The sequence below is a fragment of the Amia ocellicauda genome, chromosome 10 (genome assembly GCF_036373705.1).
Source record: "Amia ocellicauda isolate fAmiCal2 chromosome 10, fAmiCal2.hap1, whole genome shotgun sequence".
Classification (NCBI taxonomy): Eukaryota; Metazoa; Chordata; class Actinopteri; order Amiiformes; family Amiidae; genus Amia; species Amia ocellicauda.
In genome coordinates, this window is record NC_089859.1 from 32340601 (window position 1) to 32362842 (window position 22242).

Sequence of the window (22242 nt, forward strand, 5' to 3'; positions counted from 1 at the left end):
AATCTCTCATCTAATTGTCGTGCAGCAAATTAACGGATTCTGTTATCCTCTTCTTTGCTCCAGAAATCGTCTGGGGATGAATTTTGTGGTTTCTCTTGCCAGCTCGATATTTAATACTGAAATTGAAACTAGACAGGGAAGCTAACCACCGGTGTCCTGCAGTGTCAAGTTTTGCAGACGTCAACAAGTACGTAAGGGGATTGTTGACGGTCTGTAAATTCTAAATTCTGTAAATTCTACTCCATACAAACAGTCAGAGAATTTATCAGTAACTGCCCACTGTAAGGCAAGAAATTCAGATTTATGTGCAGGATACCTCTGCTCACTTCTAGATAATCCCCTTCTTGCATAAGTGATAACTCGTGGCTGCCCTTCCTGTTCTTGATATAGAGCTGCCCCAAGTGCCCCAAGGGATGTTGGGATTAGCAAATCCCAGTACTGGAGTGCTAGTTAATTTGTCTATAATTTGGCAATCTGAGGTCCATTTCCCGAGAATGGGTTTTTTGTAATCTGCATAGTTACTAGGCAGCATGTGGCTGTTCTTTTTAATTGTTCTCTTCTTAGGTGGTACATAACCTGCCATCAAGTCCCAAATTAAGAGGCCTCAAAATTTTTGAGAAATCTTTAACAAAACGGCGGTAATAGCCTGCAAAACGAAGGAATGACTTCAAATCTTTGATGCTGTTGCGTCTTGGCCAGGTCTTTAATGCCAAGATCTTCTCGGGATCTGTTTCAACTCTTTTTTCACTTACAACATGACCTAAGTATTTTACAGAGTTTTGGAAGAAATTACATTTCTCCAGCGACAGTTTTAATCCAAATTTGTTTAATCTTTGAATTACACAGAGGAGATGCTCTTCATGGTCTTCTAATGTTTTTTGAGAAGACTATTAAGTCATCAAGAAACACAAGCACCTCCTTTAGATTAATCTCCCCCATACATCTCTCCATGACTCTGAAATGTGCTTGGAACATTCATTACTCCTTGCAGCATCGTATTAAACTCCCAAAATCCAAAAGGGCAACAAATGCTGTCTTGTGCTTATCTTCCTCATTCACCTCAACCTGGTAGTAACCTGACTTCAGATCCATCACTGAAAACCATCTGGAGCCTGCTAAAGCTGTGAAAGTCTCTTCAGTGTTTGGTAAAGCATAGGTATCTTTGATGGTCTGGTTGTTTAGCTTTTGATAGTCAATGCATAAACAAAAATCACCATTCTTCTTCTTTACAACCACAATTGGGGAAGCAAATGGGCTCCCTGACTCTCTGATGACCCCAGAGTCAAGCAATTCCTGCAGGTGACATCATACAGCCTCATGGTCAGATGGGTGACTTGGTCTGGGTCGGAACTTGAATGCTATCAGATAATTTAATGTGGTGTTTTACCACACCAGTGTGTCCAAAGTCTAAGTCATGTTATGAGAAGAGAAGACTTCTGGGATTTCACTGAGCTTCTTAGTAATGCGGGCCCTCCATTCGTCTGACAGTGGTGAGCCCTGGAATGCCTGAGACACAGCTGGTTCAGTCTGCCCTTCATTATGATGTATAGAATTACTCTGGACACTGATGGGGCCCTGTTCTGCTATTCCACAACCATTGCTTGGGAATCTTGGAGAATCGGTACCTTGAAGGAGTTCTGAGATGGAGCTGAGAGGATGTAGTTGCAGAGCAATATACCTCCAGACAGGTGTGACTGTGTGGGCTCCTCGATGAGAACTGACGCACCTCCTACCACAGGCTTCATCCTTGCATATCCATCTACCACCACTTTCTGACCTGCTGTTATAACAACACATCTCTGACTTTTCACACACCCCATCTTTCCATTTGTCATTTGAACCTTATGTCTCTGATACAATTCTCTTACAAGGTTTCTATAACTACACTTCATTGAAATACCACTTTTATTCTTTCTACTGACACTGTAGAGTTGGTCTAGGGCATGTGTCCCAATTAACAATGGGATTTCAGCATTGAATCAACAGGTGGGAACTACTAGGACAAGAACATATATCCTCTCTTTCACCCCAACAATGTCTTTGGGGAATAAAATACCGACCACAATGTAACCCAAATATGGCACTGTCTGTCCATCTGCTCCCTCTAAAATCTCTCTAAGATTGTTTGATGGAAGATTTTCTTCATAAAAGAGCTGAGAAACTGTAGTGACCTGTGACCCGGAATCTAGGAGACAATCACAACTAACTCCTTCAATGACCACAGTGGCTGTACATTTTGGACCCACAAGACCTCCTGGTACACCATCCTCCATCTTGGAGTCAGTAGCACTCAAGATCTGATTGAAAACAGTCAACTGTTTCTGATTGCATGTGGGACTAAGTCTGTTCTTAGGTAGGGTTACAGTGTGTCCCTCAACTGAAACCCATTCTAGTTTAAAGACTCATTTTGTTTCAGTTGCTACTTTTCCTGTTTTCCACAGAGTTCTTGATACTTTTGGTCCACTAGGACCTTGTTTGGAGGGTTTGGGATCACCGCATTTAAAACAAAACCAAGCTTTTGGCATATTAGAAGTGTTGGCTTGCTGTATTTTAATTTCAGATTTCATTTGCACTAGTGGCTTGTTACTTGCTCCTATTGACTTCTTATGGGACTTTGTGCCTATTTTGCAAGTTGCAAGTTGCTCCTCTAATTCAGCAACCTGTGTCTTAAGACTTGCTTTCACTGTAATGTAAGTCTGTAGCATAGGCGCCGACTATGCAGGGGCTCAAGGGCTTCAGCCCCCCCTGAACAGTAAAAAGCGGGGCTCAGCCCCCCTGGATTTTTTATGAGTAACTTAATCATTCAAGGAAGAAAATAAAACAAATGACCCCCCCCCGGTCTCACCGGAGAAAACACCATCAGCCCCCCCGTTCTTGCTAATTATTTTATCTGACCGTGGTCATAGGGGTTTCGGCTTAGTAACTCAGCCCCTCCCGGGAATTTCAAAACTCGGCACCTATGGTCTGTAGTATATCAACCTCTTTATTACAAATAGGGTTGATTTCAATTGTGCAGTGTGCATTCACTGGGGATTTCAATTTGGAACTGCCGAAGTGGCGCTTCATTCTGTCAAGCTTTGTAGCTTTCTTTTCTTCCTCTGTTCTCAGTAAAAGTAAGAACTGTGCAAAGTGTGGGGGTTCTGTTTTTTTCTGTTCTAATTGTAAGCTCAAAATAAGTGAATGGTCCCAGCATCCCCTAGAAAACTGCTTTACCAGCTGCCAATCAGCAATATTAAGTGCAACGTGTAGACGTTGCAGGAACTCTGTTGGCTTTTCACCTGGATTTTGGTTAGTGTTCAAGAATTTAGCAAACAACTCATCACCGTCTTCAACCAAGCCAAATGCAGAGTCCAGTAGTTTTAGATATTCATGGGGGGTTGCTGCCGAACCCAGTGGTTTCACAATATCTGAGGCCAGGGGCAGAAGACTTTCTAAAATCTTTTTTCTCTGTACATCAGGGGGACTGCTGTCTTGTAAGAGAAGCTCCACATGAATACTCCACGTTTCAAAATCATGTTCGCTAGGTGGTTTTGGGGTCTTGCAAGAAAAGGCACATAGTCTATTTGGCCCTGAATAAAGAGACAATGTCTGACTCTTTATGACATGCTCAACTACTAAACGTTGCACTTCCAAGGGATTTACAACACTTTCATCTAATGGAGCAGATCTATGTTTTGGTTTGTATTTCCTCATTGGAGTACACTGTCCTTCATAAGGACTCTCAGTACTAGAATCCAAATCATTACTGCTGATGGAGCTCTTACTTGCCCGAACCAGAGGTTTTGCCATTGACATTGGGGGTTCACTACTCGCTACACAAAAGCATTTTGCACTTTGTATGAGCCAATACACAGTGGGATCTGTAGGACTAGGCCTATCACATGGTAAGCTGGGCTAAAGATACTGTAGTGCTGTTTGGTATTTAAATTCTACAATAACTCCCCCTTCAGTTTTTCCTGCAACATCCGCAATCCTCACAATTTTCAAGACTACCCCATACTCCTCAAAATTGTCTATCAATTCCTGGTCTAAATAGGAACGACTCAAAGCACTTGCAATAATGGACTTCAGAACGTCCACATTGTGCTGGCTAACAACATCTAGTATGGAAGTTTCACTCATTGTGTTGTTTACTCTTACTAGAAATGCAAATGCTATGACCAGGAATTGTACTTACAGATTGTTTCCCACAAATAAAAATATACCTATATATTTCTCAGAACAAACCAAACTGTGTATTATACCAGATACCAAAAATAATAATACAAAAAATAAAAATAAACTGAATGAAAATGAAAAGGATTGTGCACTCAGTTTCAGATTTAAAGAATCAGTCAGATTCCTTGTAGGATATATTTATATTCAGTTCTACCCGGGTTGAGTCTAATAAAGTAAAGGATAGAGGTTGAACCGGAGTGTAAGAGTTTGCAGTCCCAGTGTTCCTTCAGGTTCTCAGTGGAAATCTTCCTTCCCTATCGGTGCCGTCATCAAAGTGGGTCCTGGCTCGCCATCTCAGAGTTTCTCCGTAAAGAGGAAGTTGCACTCAGAACACGAAAAAACAAAAAAAACTAAAACGGAGCAAACGATAAATAAAACTTTTCTTTATATTTGTATTCTTCTGAGTTTAACTAAGTTTTTTTCTGTTGGTATTTATTTTCTTTTTTAGTTTAGCAGCTCTCTATATTGTTTTTTCTTTGTGGGGAATCTATCAAAAATGGCCGATCTCCCTTTCTTTGATTTTTTTCCTCCTCGCTATCCTCAGCCAATCACAGAGCTACTCTGAATATATTAAATTTAACCCATTAGTTGCTGTATGGTAATCCTTCATGTGGGTTATACATGTAAATCCCAACCCTAGCCACAGATTAATCCAGGCTATATCCACAAACACAAGCATAGATTAGTGGATTTTAGTTGGATCCATGAAGGAGAATGTAAACATTTTTTGGTAGAATCTTCCATTGATGTTCATAAGTCCAAAGCATCTCATTGTGGCTTTCATTAATTCTGAATAATTGAGGAAGCTGGAGGTATCGATCTGCGAAAGCTGTAAGAGACCCCATATTACTAAAAAGCAGAAATAGAAATGAATGTTTTGCATTAGAAACTAATGGAATTCATCACAGTCCTCAATAAATTATAAAACTAGCCCAAAAAGGAATTCTTAGTGTTTCTCTGTGAATTGTCTGTTATTAAATCTTACTGTACCCTTCCATCTACATCAGTACTTGGAAACCATTTCAAATATAATTCATACCACCAGATTTCATAGACATTTCAAAAGCTTTTGTTTTAAACTGTCTCGAACACATATGTGAGTTAGAAACGATTGCTACTGGATGTATTAGTTCTGTTTACATGCTGGATTTATTTGTGTGTACATTTGTGTTGTATAGCAAAACATCTGGGAAATTACAAAAGCTGTTCGGACTGACACACATTTTTGGAATCTCATTAATCGTTCTGCATATCTCTATAAATAGATTTACTGTCTCAAATTCTTGAGGTATGACAATCTTGTGGTGCTTTTCATGGAAATTATCCAAAGCAAACCGTAAATCTTAAGACAAAGTGAAATGGAGATACCAGCTATGTCTTTAGTGATGCTTTGGCACTCCTAGTTACACACTTAACTTCAGGCATATTTTATTGAATTTCATTGAGCATTAGTAATATCCATACTTATTAAAGAATGAAGGTGCTCAAAATATATAACTTGGGTTTCATTAAACTGAAATAAAGACATTCTGGCATCGACAGCTGTATCGGACTACAATATGCACAAACCCAATTGCGCACATGATAATTTAAAATCTCAGAGTATTATATTGTAGCATTATACCCATTTATCATAATAATAATGGATATCTGCCAATAAGCCATTTTCTTAGTGTTGCCAGTTACTCTCTTTCAGCTAAGTCTGTCTAAAGGTTAAAGAAAATGAGCAGTGAAGTGAAAAAGTGAACATAATAATTATTCAGAGAAACACAAGAGGCTAGCCCCTTTACCTAAATCATGTCAAAAACTAAATCTACATTCTTTCCAATGTTTATTTAATTTATTTTCTCCTATTATAGGTTACCCTTGCAGGTTTAAACATAATATTTTAAATTTGTATCAATCGGCAGAATGTATTCATACTTTTCCTTTTTAAAATCAATTTCATTAAGTTTTGTTGTGACATTTCTGTGTTAATCTTTAACAGTTGCACGTGTCATTCTTTCATGCTATTGAGAGGTTGTGTAGAAGCATTTTGAAGACAATTCCTGTGAGTGTGCTAATGATGTTAAAACCAGAGGCTCACATGTAGGAAACCAAAAGCATTTTTATATGAAGTATGAAAGTATTGGCACACCATATATTCAAAAAGCTTCACAGTTCATATCCTCAAACTAAGTTTGGCGCTCACCACAACACTGTCGCAGAAAGTGCTTCCCATTACTTATTTAATTGCTAAGAGTTTCAGACAGAAACACAAGAGTATGTTTTTTGTTTTTTTTTTAACTGTAGACAAAGGTATTATTGTTTTGGGTGATTGAGTGATTTGTCATTGAAAGAGTCTGTTGACAATTTAGTTAATGTAGAGTGGTAACTGAATGAGTAATTAGACACTGAAAGTTAATTGAATAATTAGATACACTGAAATGTAATTGTTTCTTTGTGCCATAAAAGCAATATTGTTTTTTTTCTTAATACACTGAAGATGGCTTGTGGTGCTTCCAACTTTGGCTAGAGGGGAAACTTCTTCAAACCAATGGTTTTAATAGGGGCCCCTGATTGAAAAAGTACAAACCTACATTGTATACTGAGAAAAAGAAATTCAATCTTTCAAGCATGCAGTTTCTCACAACTATGACTGAATTACAATGCAGAGTCAAATTTAAAACACATGCAATGTAGGTGTAAATGTATACATTAAATTAAATCACTTACGTGTCTAAACTGTGTTCCGATCAAGCATTGGTTGTTTTGAGAAATTGTGTGTGTGTGCATGCATGTCTGTTTATATTATTAAAATGTTGACTTTAAATCTTGTTAAGAATGCATTGTCTTAGTATACTTTGAAACATAATTAAGGTATTTTTTCATTATCATCCTGATTATCTAAAAGCAAAAACTCAGCATCAAACTGGAAAGAAAAGAAGCCAATACAACATTCATGACCAGTCCATTTTGGATTGTTTAATGTTACTGATTTGTCAATGCATTTTCTAATAGCTACAACTACTTTAAATTATTAAGATACCAATCTCAACTTGTTATATAACGATATTATGGGTAATCTTACTTTAACAAGCTACTTTGGAAGTAAAGAAAACAAGAGAGAACTAATACTTAATCATATAATCATTCCCTCCTAAAAATATGCTTATAGTTATTAAGGAAGTAAGCAGTCAGCCAAAAGATTTGTTTTCATACATTACAGAGAACATCCTGAGAATTGTAAGGTGCTCCAGCCTGTCTTTTCTAGGACATTGTGTATTGTGTAAGTGTATTTAAGGCCTCTAAAGTGAAATAAAACATTTCCTTGGTTTCAGCTGTTACTAGCTACATCCTTATTTTAACACATAGAAGAGGTCAAACAAGAAGCCTTCTGGCTCAGTCATGGTGATGTTTCTAGACCAAAGAGTGAAAAAGGCAATGAACCGTTTCTTCATATGTGACTGTTTATCAACTTTGAGTGACGCTGAGGGAGTTGAGATATGTTTAGACAGTACATTTGTATATTTTATCATGAGTCTTACTGCCTCATAGCTCATCAGGGCACGTGGTTTCATTAAATGGGGACTTACAAACTAGACAAATGGGGCAAGAGGTATTTGTTTGTTTTAAAGCTCAAGTAAAACCAACATTTCCTTTTTTTTTTTTTTTGCTCATTCAAAAGGTGCATTACATGATAATTATTTCATAGTTGTTGTTTTTTTAACATAGTAACTTCTTTAACAGGAAGTTAAAAAGACTACCTAGATGGATAATTGTGCAGTATGGAACTTGGAAATACTTTATGCCTTTGGGTGAAACCTACTCTTACTTTTTTATTATTCTTTTGTTATTAGTTTCTGAATGGAGACACTCTACATCTTTTTTAATATCCTTTTTAGCAAACAGGCCAATTCTTCAAACATGCAGAATTATCCATACTACAATTGAAAAATTATATCAGGGAGCTGACCATCTTATGATATATATTTAGTGTTTCTTTGTAGGATTTTGTTTTTAAAGACATGCCATTTTTTTAATTCGTTTTTTAGGAATGACGTGGAACAGGGGACCTTTCGACTTGCCATTACTGAGATATGGAGATCTGACCCCCTACAGTTTGCAATTACCAAAATAAAACATTTTTCAAAATTACGAAAGAAAAAGTCTCGAGAGACGTAGTCAGTATAAATCAGTTGCTCTTAAAAGATATATTGTATAGCTAAGGTTCTTCATAACTAGAATTTACCAAGGGTTACTTAATTTAAATGTGTGGTGATTTGAACTGTGAGCTATAGCCTACTATTTATTTTTACTTTTATTTGTGTTTCCTACTCGTAAAGCATATATAGCCTCAACATATTGCTAGAATGGAGTAATTACATTTAAGAGATTATTTACATAGGCTTAGGTTTCTGTCAACTGCCATTTCAGTTATACCAAATCTTAATGGCAGAATTAGATTAAATCTTGCCTGTAAAGAAGTCTTTGGAGAAGATCTTTAGTAACACTAATGAAAATGCTTCAGGGTTTTGAAACTGTAGATAGTTATTCTGGAACAAGGTGCCTGTATCTTTATATTGCACTGTATGAAATTCTAGGACAGAAAGACTAACAAATATGAGTGCACACTGACGTGCATCTACTCCCTCAAAAGGAAATGATCCAGTTTGCACCCTGTTAACCTTTGCATGGAGCTAACTGGAGAGCAATTTTGGAAATAAGTGCCAGCTGGAAAACAATTTGCTGATGTGCTGATATGTTCATTCTCCTTCGTCTGCTGATCAAAGAGCTGAGTTCAAGGTCAAATGGCTACCTAATAGAAACAAAACTTTAAACATGAATGCTTAGATTTCAGCTTCCATGTGTGGTATTAATTCTAGCTCGCAAGTCTGAAGCATTTTACAAATGTGCTTCTCTGGAGAACTGTAATCAAATGTTTTTGCCGTTGAGGGACAATGGTAGCCTAAGAAGGAATCACTTCTATTCTGCTTCGCATTGTCAGCGAGTGAGCAATTATGGCATTTGCAGAATGGCATTTACTGACGCTATACCAACTAGAGCAGAAGAGGGGTCTGTACGACATGCTTTACTGTAGTTCCTGAAAAAGATACATTTGGATACACAAACTCTTCATAAATTGTGGTCTTAAAAGCAATATTCTACAAAAGGAAAACTGAAATGCAAGTATTGTTCCTTCAGATTTTTTTCTGTTAGGTTAAAGTCTTCAGCAAGCTGTTCTTATTTTGCACTTCCAAAGTAATTTGTTGATACAGGGCATATACTTTGAAGTTCCAATACCATAAATGAACTACTCCAAGGAAAGGAGGTCAAGCTATCCAGAAGGCAGTAGTATTAATCACAGACCATATTTATTATGCCATAGAATGTACACAATCCTTCCCAAGGAAAGAGATTTCATTGTTACCTTTCATAATAACCGAACATTCATTTCTCCTGCCTGTAGATGTATTTATTCAATACTTCCAAAAAATGATTTTAATACACACACATGAAAAACGGGCAATTCCACTAAAATGCAATGTATCATTTTCTGGAGTTTTTCATCCATTTGGACAGGTTAAATGGAAAACTGATTATTCAATTTTATCTAAACACATTTTCATCGGGATTCACCTCCCCTCAAATAAGTTTAAAGATCAAGCCAAATGTGTTTAAACAGAGCATGAGAGATTACTTTATATAATACATATATATTCAATTAACTCTGTGTAAATGATAATACCCTGACACTGTCAGTTTGTGTGATATTTATATAGGCACAGTGTGTACTAAAGCGTTTTATGGGGGTAAGAGAAGGGGAGAGAGAGAAACTTTCCTAATCATTAATGAACAAAATGTAACCATGAATCAGCACTTATCATTGAGATTCAAATGAAGTGTGAATGCTTTTGAATACAATTGTAAGTTGTTTGTCCTGTAGTGTGATGGGCCTCCTATAGATTGCATGCAGATGGTGCATCAAACTTGTTCATGTCTCTATATAAAGACATGAAATGCAGAACTAAATTGTCATCCATTGAAAAACATACATGTACAATTGCAGCACTGAGATGAATAATGTATTATGAGCTAAAAAGCGTGTTTGTATCCTGAAAGACTTTTGTTGCTAGGTGAGTGAAAATGAAACAAAACATGCCAGACCGATTAGCAAGGAAAACATAATTTATATGAAAGGTTTGGCGGTTATCGTTTGTCAGCCCGAAAAAGACAAGTAACAAATTGCACTCTCCTAACCTTAATAATAATTTATATAGGTGGTGGTGAAATGAATAGCTGTGCTTTCTTAGTGAGTCCATTGTATGTGGTTGTTTGCAAATGTAGCAAAATCTCTGGAATTCCTTGACCTCTGTTTCCAGGCTATGTCTCCCTCTCTCTTGAGAGATGACATAGGCTTTGTGTTCTACTTGTGACATGCCATTTGTCACACCGAAACTGCCAGAAATTTTCTTTCTTCAATTTGCTGGTATACTTGTTGTCTCATTTGTTTAGAGAGGGAAAAAAATAACAACAAAAAGAGTGTGCTACACTAGTGTTTCCATGTGTAAGTTAAGCTTGGTCTTACATTAGTAACAAATTCAATGAAACAGCAAAGCACCAAATTAGTTTAATATAGTCAGTGATTAATTATTGTACTGTATATGTGTTGCAAGAGAGTAAAAAGATACAAATGCTCCACATGTACACAAATAATGTATTGAGATTTACATGCAGTTCTGTGCCATGTTGAATCTAAGAGCAATTGTTTTATACAGTCGTTTATCATTTGAGGACAGTACTCTGTAGTCTCAAGGAAAGACTGTATTTGTTTTAGTTTGCTTATAAAGTAAATTCTTTGGTACAGAATATCAGATCAGTTCACACCTGAAGGTCTGGGAGGATTCTTCTTAACAATGCCTATTAACTGATTGATCTGCCATTCTGTACCACAGTCAGTATTCTGAATAGTAGACCACTATTTGGCAAAACCCCTTCTCAGAGAACTTCACTACAGTGTCATTGCTCTACATTATTGAAGATTGTGAGTTTGAAAAACAGAAGTATAGTATATACTGGAAAATGTTAAGTCAAATCCAAGATATGTGAAATACGCACTGCTGGATGTACTATACAAGAACCATAACACCCAACCTTGTCACAACATTTCAAAACGTTGCTGTAAGGTTGTGGTTTGGTTGTGGCGGAAATAATGTTTTTGCAACATTTATACTATGTTGGTGATTTTATTCTGTCAAACATAATATTATATTAAAATTACAGACTTTTAAAATTATTTCACTAGTAGAAGATGTTTAATTCTCATTATATGAATGTTAGTATTTTACATTTTTACATTTCATGTTTTTTTATTATTATTTTGAAATGGAAATACAGCTGTAATATATACTGGTCTCTAATATTTATATTATTATTCAATACTGTTTTCTACATTATTTGACAACATTCAAAATTGTTTTAAATACTTAAGATTTTGTAGATTTACACTGTCCCCCAGTGTAATTTCACGGTGATGTCACAGCTTTAGAGTAACACCAGTTCTTGGTTGCAGAAATGTTGTGGTTCTACTGCACTTTTGTTCTCACAAATTTGTACTGACATATCTGTGAGTCTTCAAATTTACATTCCATAGGTATATTTCCCAGGCAAAATGTTGTTACAATGTAGTCACAATGTACAATTTATTAAGGAATCTGCAACAAAACAAGATCTAATTAAAATTGTCATTTTGTTAAAAAAATGGGAATACTGATGACAGCCAAATAGCCTCATCGAGGGATATCTGGAAAACGAACACATGTAAACATTTGCACAGGCTCAAAAGCACTTATTCATCAGCAGCAGAAAACAGTAGAAAGTTAACCGTTATCTGTGAATGTTTAAATGTAGTAGTTTTTGTAAGAAGAGAGAATTATAAATGATTTAATTTGTTGCATTGTGTTGCAAAGGAATGTTGGTTCCATGGAAAGGTCCCCAATGTATAAGCACTAGAGGCAAGCCAGCATAATTTATGGGAATCTGAATTTTCTATGACTGTAATCCACTTCATTGTTGATCAAATACAATTAACGTCATCATATATTCAGTGAATTCTGCTGATCCAGTCACGCTATTTGTCTTTTTAATCCTCATTTTATTTATTTATTTATTTTAGTTGTACCAGTTGTACCTGGCCAAAAATGCAAAAAAACTAGACAAGGAGGGAATTATTACACTTTCAATACAGTGACACTTTTCTTTTATATCTCAAGAACCATTATGTGGGCAGTACAAAAATCTGTCCTGTTCAGAATTCAAAATGAAAGGACCCTAAAGAATTGTTTTCTGTTAATCAATGCATGAATGCACATTGGATTCCTTCAAGAATACAGTTACATGTGAACCTAAAAATTATTCAGCATAAAATGTAGACCTCAAGATTATAAAAAATAGGTTTGTAAAAGTATATTTTTAACTACACACATGCAAGCTGTACATAATCTCAATGATGAAATTGTTATTTTACACTTTCAGATGATTTCCAGTACAAATGTATTCGTTTCATCAGAAATGGAAAGATGCATCTTTGTTTACAGTAATATATAATAGAAATAAAAATGCTGCTTTATTTCCAGAGGCAACAGAATACAATCAGAAATTATTGCCTTTGCCTTTTTGGAATTATAATTGCTTGGCACTAAAACACTTCCCCTTAGAGTTTATACTTCCAAATCCAAAAAACTTGTGCACAACTCCTTTATTACTTATTATTTATTTAATGAAACTTGGCTACTTTTGTTTTAGTAAGTTCTTAAAATGAACTCAATTAGATTTATTATCTGGATCCTTGACCTTTTATTGAAATCTAGCCTGCAAACCATTTTATATTGTCTTTCTATGTTTGTAATATTTATAAATTGACAGACCCTGTTTAAATCATATGGAGATAAAGTATTTTACTATGTAGTGAACTGTAAACAGATCAAACTAGGAAATACACACAATCTGAGAACACAACATCATGTTATTAAGCAATCTCTGGAACAGTTCTGTTATCTTTCATTTTCTAAATGGTTCAAGGGAGTATGGGGCATCACCTTTCACACGGAGGCTCTGAAAAGCCTTAAGTTATAGCAAAGGTGCTGATAGGCCCCTGCATGCAGTGACTCAGGTATGCTGTAGGTGATGTCCCAAACTCCCTCGGCAAACGGTTTCCTCATTTCAGATAACCAAGGTTACATCCACAACCCAACTCTCTTGCTTTTGCTCTTGGGTAGAGGTTGATCGCTTCCATTCACAATTTTAAAGTCCAAGTTCCTTTTTTTTTGGGTCAATTTTGTTTTCTTAAACATACCCTTTCTTTCACTAGCAAGTCATAAATTTTGTGCAGCTGTAATTTATATTGCTTTCTTCAGTTGTTTGTCTTTTCTTTAATGTCTACTTTTGCTTGTCCTTGGAACCAGGCAGCCATTGAAAACGTGCAATTGGATTCTTCTTTTTTTTTTACAGAAAACTTTTTTTTTTTTGTGTTTTCACATAATATTTTTCCTACTTGGGTTTAAAGGTACAAAGGACCTCTTTCTAAAATAAAGTCTTTTAATAATGCACTTCATTGTACCAGCTGTGTGTTGATAAAATTAATCAAGAATTAAAAACACTTTAGAAATAACTGTCTCCTAAACTAAATTAGATGGAGAGATGTTGGGAATTATGTTTAAACTAGAGAAGGGAATATAGGCAAGGGCTGGGCTTTGTAATACAGAAGAGCACCACCAACCCCTATTATCCAGACAAAATCTGATTTCTTTGATGTTTCCCCTACATTAACTGACCAGACCTACCTTTAATTAGCTTGTGAGATGGTAAAGGGATGCACATAATATCTACTAGTTGTGTGTTATTGTGGTGTGGTCACTGGACCCAGCGCTCACAGAACATTTGAACCAGTGACCCCAGTATGAGCTCTCGGTTCATAGTCGCGTAAAGAGAGGCATTTTATGGAGTCTTGACATATACTGCAACAAAGTTAAATCACCTAAAATAAATGGAAAAAAGGACAACATTACATTATGTGTATATCTACAGTGAGGGAAAAAAGTATTTGATCCCCTGCTGATTTTGTACATTTGCCCACTGACAAAGAAATTATCAGTCTATAATTTTAATGGTCGGTGTATTTTAACAGTGAGAGACAGAATAACAACAAAAAAATCCAGAAAAATGCATTTCAAAAAAGTTATAAATTGATTTGCATGTTAATGAGGGAAATAAGTATTTGATCCCCTATCAATCAGCAAGATTTCTGGCTCCCAGGTGTCTTTTATACAGGTAACGAGCTGAGATTAGGAGCACTCCCTTTAAGAAATTCCAAACTCTCCACCATGACCAAGACCAAAGAGCTATCCAAGGATGTCAGGGACAAGATTGTAGACCTACACAAGGCTGGAATGGGCTACAAGACCATCGCCAAGCAGCTTGGTGAGAAGGTGACAACAGTTGGTGCAATTATTCGCAAATGGAAGAAACACAAAATAACTGTCAGTCTCCCTTGGTCTGGGGCTCCATGCAAGATCTCACCTCGTGGAGTTTCAATGATCATGAGAACGGTGAGGAATCAGCCCAGAACTACACGGGAGGATCTTGTTAATGATCTCAAGGCAGCTGGGACCATAGTCACCAAGAAAACAATTGGTAACACACTACGCCGTGAAGGACTGAAATCCTGCAGCGCCCGCAAGGTCCCCCTGTTCAAGAAAGCACATGTACAGGCCCGTCTGAAGTTTGCCAATGAACATCTGAATGATTCAGAGAACTGGGTGAAAGTGTTGTGGTCAGATGAGACCAAAATCGAGCTCTTTGGCATCAACTCAACTCACCCTGTTTGGAGGAGGAGGAATGACCCCAAGAACACCATCCCCACCATCAAACATGGAGGTGGAAACATTATGCTTTGGGGGTGTTTTTCTTCTAAGGGGACAGGACAACTGCACCGCATCAAAGGGACGATGGACGGGGCCATGTACCATCAAATCTTGGGTGAGAACCTCCTTCCCTCAGCCAAGGCATTGAAAATGGGTCGTGGATGGGTATTCCAGCATGACAATGACCCAAAACACACAGCCAAGGCAACAAAGGAGTGGCTCAAGAAGAAGCACATTAAGGTCCTGGAGTGGCCTAGCCAGTCTCCAGACATTAATCCCATAGAAAATCTGTGGAGGGAGCTGAAGGTTTGAGTTGCCAAACGTCAGCCTCGAAACCTTAATGACTTGGAGAGGATCTGCAAAGAGGAGTGGGACAAAATCCCTCCTGAGATGTGTGCAAACCTGGTGGCCAACTACAAGAAACGTCTGACCTCTGTGATTGCCAACAAGGGTTTTGCCACTAAGTACTAAGTACTAAGTCTCTCACTGTTAAAATACACCTACCATTAAAATTATAGACTGATCATTTCTTTGTCAGTGGGCAAATGTACAAAATCAGCAGGGGATCAAATACTTTTTTCCCTCACTGTATATCTATACCAAAAGTCTGGGTGTGCAGAACAGCCATTTGATTGATTGTTAAAAACAACTAATTTTTTATAAATTTGACATCACTCCCATAAATAACTCGAGACAAACTACCGTCAGTGCTGTAATGCAGTCTGTAATGCAGTTTGCCTATGTATAGAGATATTATATTTTGCATGATTTATTGTTATATAATGTGTGACAATAGTTAGCATTACATATGTTGCCAATCTGTTGGTTCATCAGTAACACTCAGAATTCCTGCGACGACATTTTTAACACTCCGGTCCACTTTTCGTTGCGGTTACAGTCACAAGTTCTTGGTCAAAGGTGGTTGTGTTGTGGTCAAAATGCAAAAACACACCGCTATTCTGATTGGTTACGCCAGTTAGCTAACGTACTGCATCGACCTTCAAAAGCCAGCATTTGTTTCTGTGTGAATGGAGTACTAGGTAGTGTAAAAAATGATAATAGGTGTCTCTCAGCATACATTCTCTGAGGTATCTTTCAATACATGAGGAACCCTTCTTATAGCTAAAGTGAGAAGTGAAATGTTTGTATTTTTATCTGGATATCACACCAGTACAGTGAATAATACCTTTATTTGTACATTAGTCTTGGGCATACTTTGCAACAAAGCACTATATTTCCAGTGGGGTGAGGGGATGATAGCACCATTCTGAGACACCAGACTGCTGTGTTTGTTACTTTTTTTTAAATGATGGTCTTGTAAACCACACATGAGTGCTTTAGCTCCTGTAGGAATTTACAAGCACCACATGCTTTCATTAAAAGTTAATTAAAAAAAACAAAAAAACATACTGCTTGACTTAGGTTTCACTACAACTGGAGTTTGTCCATCAGAGCCTTGTTTATATAACCTTCTTTGGCAGTGCCAGAAATAAATGTATTCACCAAACAGACAATATATGCTGTGTATCTATATTGGGAATATTCCTTGTCAAGCACAATTTGGACCAGTTGCTCATGTAGAGAAAAATATCCTCCCTATAGTGTCCAAAGGGATTACACCTGTGGCCAACTGGAACAATGAAACCAAATTTGGAACTATAACCCTGTAATATATCAAACAGCATGTTGATCTCACAGTGAGCATGTAGCTTCTGAGACTTCAGTCACATTTTCCAGAAAAAAAAAAAAACTTAGACTTAAAAATATTAGATCTCTGCTATGATGAATATACTTTTTTATTGAAAGTACAGTCCACAATGTTCAGTTTCTGTTTTCAATTGTGATTAACTTCACAGAGTTTAATTTAAATACATGCACCAGTTAATTCAATGGATATTAAATGTGCGCCTTGCACCTCATAGGACGTGACCTTGTGCATGATTTTGGAGAAATAAAATTAATCATCTTCTTCTTCTAATTGCAGGTTGTTCCTAAAAAGTCACAGTGGCACAGCAGGAAAACAGAGTAGCTTGGTGATACATGGAGCAGATTTCAGCACAAAAGATGTAGACAATGACAACTGCGTCTGCAAGTGTGCTCTGATGTTAACAGGAGGTAATGTAACACAATACCGACATGTCACCTTATATCATATGTTAACGTCAGTGTATTCACGGTGAAGAGACCTGCCACTGTTTCCTTCAAAAGATAGCCATGGTTGAAGAATGCTCATGAATATTGTGTGGTCCACTCTATATATCATTCTAATTTGAAAGAAAGTACATGGGAAAGCCACTAGCTCAAACTTGCATGTGTGTGAAGAATAACAGTGTGTTAATTCTCTGAAATACTCTTGTGTATATTTAAGTATTGTAAATGATTCATAGAGGTGCTCAACTGTACTTGACTTTTTGCTTTTCAAGAGAACAAGGGAAGCCACCATATTGGCCTGCTGTCGCTATCTGCTCCCATAATCTTTCAGCTTCTGTAATTGTTGCAATGAGCTTCTGCTGTATCTCTTTCCCCTTTCTTTGAAATCCCTTTCTCTCGTCCCACGCATCAGCCCACACTTTAGTTATCACTCCCAGGGCTGACTGGTGTGGAAGACAATTCACAAGACGCACATTAAACCAGGTTCTCAGCTTCCTAAGGATAATATAACACTTTCTAAGCCCATACTTAAGACAGCAGTTCCTCCCCAAGCAGTGCTAACCACAATTAGTGCAACTATAAGTAAAACAGTATCAGAACTCCTTAAAAGAGGGGGTGGGTGTAGCCTGCAGCAACCCTATAGGCTCTATCCATACATTGTGCAATAGTAAAACTGGAACTTACATTCACAAGATAAGGAGAGGAACAATATAATGTATTTACAGTTTGAAATCCTTCACAGCACACTGTCAGTTTCATGTTATTCTTGGCAAGGGAAAAGGCCCAGGACACAGAACATCAGAAAATAATGAACTCCATACGGATCTTCAGTTTCTTTATACTGTGCACCTATTACATTCAGGTTTGAAAAGCTCATGGGGTGCATCCATTATGTAGGGCTCAGTACCAAGTTCTCCCTCAGACTAAAAACAATAACTCCGAAAATATCTGAATTATTGAAGAGAAAAATAAGGACCCTATCATTTTGCTCAGACACTTTAAATTCACATACAAAAAAACATGCACCGCAAAGGTTTTCAATTCACAAAATCAAAAAGCCCTTGAGCCTGTCAAAGGTCATTCCATCATATTATCACATTATCCAACTGGATCTTGACACAGGCAACTGTATTAGATTAGATGGTGGTATCTGGCCAACCACAATAACAAAATAAAGAGTATATGGACTATGCCAGTAAATGTAATTCATTACTAAAACATTGGATTGACAGGAACGTTCAGTGCTTCTCATACTAGTGCTTCTTTCAAATGCGTCCATGTTATAAAAGAAACAGGAGCTGCTTCACTTTGCAGTAAAAACCGAATGAAACGTTGAAAAAAGATAGTAGCTATTGCTAGGCATTTCCAGCTTCACAGAAGGAGCTTGATGACCATATACAATTAATCCTGGCTTACAGGTACAAAAAAAGGGACAGATACCAAACTATACACAGTGTCTTTCCGTGTCTAGACTTGAAATGTCACTGCTGAGACTGGTATGTGACACTGTTAAGACTTGTGCATGCCCTGCTGTGTGATAGACACATGCCAGATTGGGTAGTTCACACCGGTGAATATGCCAATGTCCCACTAGCACGTGTTGGCACAAATTATCAACACATATTCTTAATATGAGGGGGGGTAGCATTCCATAAATCTGAGCTAATCAAGCTGAAGAACCAGAAGTAAAACAAGTGTGACATTTCAATACGAGCTAGTAAAATCACCTGAGATCAGCCTGTCAGGTTTTTCCAGTACAGACTGACAGGATTTTCACATAAATGAGTTGAAATACATTTAAATGTCATTGTGAATTGTTCCTATCCTTCCTGTCATTCCTGCCATTGCCTGAAATACACAGGAGGTGGGAAAGACCTGAAAGTAGCAAAGAATATGCTCTGTCAATCAGCTATCAGAGAGCGTTGTGATACATTTGAGTACCAGTAGGAGCTCTGTGCTGGTTGTCTCTTTCATTAAAGACCTTATAGCAGATTGCCTGTATTGCCAGGTTGGGCTTGATTTCAAAGTTGCAATTGCAGGCACTTAATGCATTTTTTTTCTGATGAGCCCCAATTTAGCTTGGTATTTAGATAAGGGTCTGGAGATGTGATTGAGGACAGGTATGTTATATTAGGCACACGATGGGATCAACAGTGTGTAAAGTTACGCTGCACAGTAGCTCAGATAGGCTGCATCGTCTGTTAGCATTTGTCACAATTTTGTCCTTCATCTGATAAGGCTTCATGCATGGGATGAGATCCCTGTGGAAAACATGGCTCTGACAAGGAAGGAAGCTCTCTCCATGCCCTGTGAATGGCCTTGATCATTCAGATTGGAGTCTGTCCGTAGTGAAGCCAGTTGTGTAATGCTTGACTGAATTTGACTCAAGATCTGATTTTGTAGAGTCTACCTGGAGCCTGTCTATAGCATGTGTTCATTTTGTATAAGCTTTCCATAGCCTGGCCTGAAACAGACTCCCGATGAGGTGTGAAGAGATCCTTGTTCACTTTAAAATGCACAAATCAGGCATCTGCATTCAGAGTCTGACTCTTGCTTCCGCTAAGTCATGGCTTTGACAATCCAGAATACAACAATGTTATACAAAATATGGAATATATGCAAATTTTTATTTCAGAAATAATGCCTTTTTTAACACAAAAATAGTCTAATCCAGACTTAATACATGCAAATGGATGTGAATGTATACAATATTTTACAAGACTGCCAATATATATTTTCTAGGCAATTTGTCCCTTAAGGCCAGATAATTAAGTAACTGACTTAAGTATCTGGCAAGTATCAGGAAAATTGCGTAAAAATGCTATTGTTGTACTTTTTGAGCAACAGTGTGGTTAGTTCCTTGCTGGTAACAATGTTTCTTGAAGAAATCTGTCTTCTCTGATCAACCATAACTTGTCACAATGGAGTTGTTGTTTTTTTCTTTTGTTTTGTTTTCCATGTATTGTTTTTTTGGAACCCATCCATTATTATGACTTTTTTGTCTAAAATCTCAGATGTTTCATTTCAACCTCTGCTTTTCCAGGTTGGTGGTTTGATGCCTGCGGACCGTCCAACCTCAATGGGATGTATTACACACAGGGACAGAACCTTGGCAAACTGAATGGCATCAAATGGCATTACTTCAAAGGCCCCAGCTATTCCCTGAGTGCCACAACCATGATGATCCGACCTTTGGACTTCTGAATGAATCTTTCCATGAATGCTGTTGACACAACTGGCATTTGCAGAAAAGAGTGTTCTGGAAACGTTCCCTCCAATGATGAAGCAGCATGAAAGAGGGAACATACTTATGGAGCACAATATTGACTCTTAAGCATATCTTGGGAGACTAACCTTTTGAGCCTTATTGACTTTGGTGGTGATGGCCGTAGACAGATGTCTGAAGGAAAACTATTGAATCTATAATGCATTTTGGTCCCGTTTTGGCTTTGCTAACTAATAAAGCAGAACTCATTTGAGGCCTTCTGAAATATTTTATAGTATAATTTTTCATTTTTGGTTGTTGATGGCAGAGAAAGAACTTTTATGTAAAAACATAAAACTGTCATTTTTCTATTTTTTAATGTTTGGAGTGCAGCACTCAACTGATCTTGAATACTATTTTTATCTAATGCAAACTTTTGAAATATCTCATTTACATGCAACAGCCTGAAATATCCTTTGACATTTCGGTGTATAATTGACAGACGAAAGGAAAAAAATATGGAAAGTCACCTTCAATGGAATGTAGAATACATAGTTATCTCATTTAAAATATACAATTATTTGGAAAATGATGTTCGGTGGATAGCATAGCTATCACAGTGAGCCAAGTGCTCCGAAGTAAAGTACTGCCCTGTTAGTTGCATATAATTGACAGCACTTTAGCTACATTTAGCTACATACAACAATACTGAGAACAGTGACTGGTTTGCAAAACAGAATCTGGAACTTGTAAAACATCTGCAATGACAAGTTTATAAATATTATACAAAAAAAGGTGTCATTTTACTTTTGTATATTTAAAAATACTTTCCTAAGGAAAGCACCTCTTTACTCTGTTTAACTTTCTACAGAACCAGAATATGTACATTGTGAATTAATAATACTTCCAATGTCACTGCTTTTACCTCATTTAATTGTAGATTTATTTTTATTGTTTGATTATTTTTTTGTAACTAATTGTCAAAACCTGTCATAGTGTGCAATTCAATAAAAGCATGTGATGCATGATTGCTTTAATATTTCTAATACATCAAATCCCCACAAAAGATATAGTCTTAATCAGTTATATTTATGCAGACAAATAGTAGAGATGCAATTTTCAGCCCTAAATGAAAATGATTGTATTTCTATATAGATGTTTCAGTAAATTAGATTCTCCAAGAGAAAATACAGAAGAAAGTGTTGCCACGGGTGCAGACAGGAAATAGAGTAGGCACACATTTAACTCTGATTCAATTAAATCTGAAGTAGCCCCAAACAAAATAAAGAGGTTTTGAAATTAAGTAAATAGGGTAGCCTCCTATGATATAATCATGGTGTTTTAATTACCACACATTTAAATGTATATTTTAAAAGGTGTATCCAACATACTTGGATGTTTTCTGAAACTACAAATTCACAATATGTATCATTCTTGTGCTGACGAAAAAACATTACATTTATATATTATGCACATTTACAAGATCTCCCAACTGTTTTTGTACTTTTGAAGATGATGATGATGATTATTGTTGTTGTTTTTGTTAAAGAATATCTAATCAAACTAAGAATCGTGTACATTCTGGCTATATACATCTTCATAGAATGAATCAAAGAATCAAGGATTAGCTTAAATATTACTCTACTGTAAGACTTAAATAAGACTATACCTTCTAGGAATTTTCTGCATGGGCAGAATTTATTATTTTTAAATGGTAATGACCTCAAACATACTTTAAATAAATACTAAAGTATGTTTCTAGGTTTG

General features: G+C 36.8%; 1 protein-coding gene across 1 annotated transcript in view; it reads left to right on the plus strand.

The window, feature by feature from the left end:
• The window catches only part of angpt1 (angiopoietin 1), a 95985-nt gene extending 74482 nt beyond the window's left edge, over positions 1–21503 (plus strand). Inside the window, exons 8-9 of the mRNA XM_066715964.1 lie at positions 17104–17234; positions 20314–21503. Of these exons, the coding sequence (XP_066572061.1) occupies positions 17104–17234; positions 20314–20474 (292 nt within the window). The 3' untranslated portion in view covers positions 20475–21503. The remainder of the gene's footprint in view (positions 1–17103; positions 17235–20313) is intronic.
• The last annotated feature ends 739 nt before the right edge of the window (positions 21504–22242 follow it).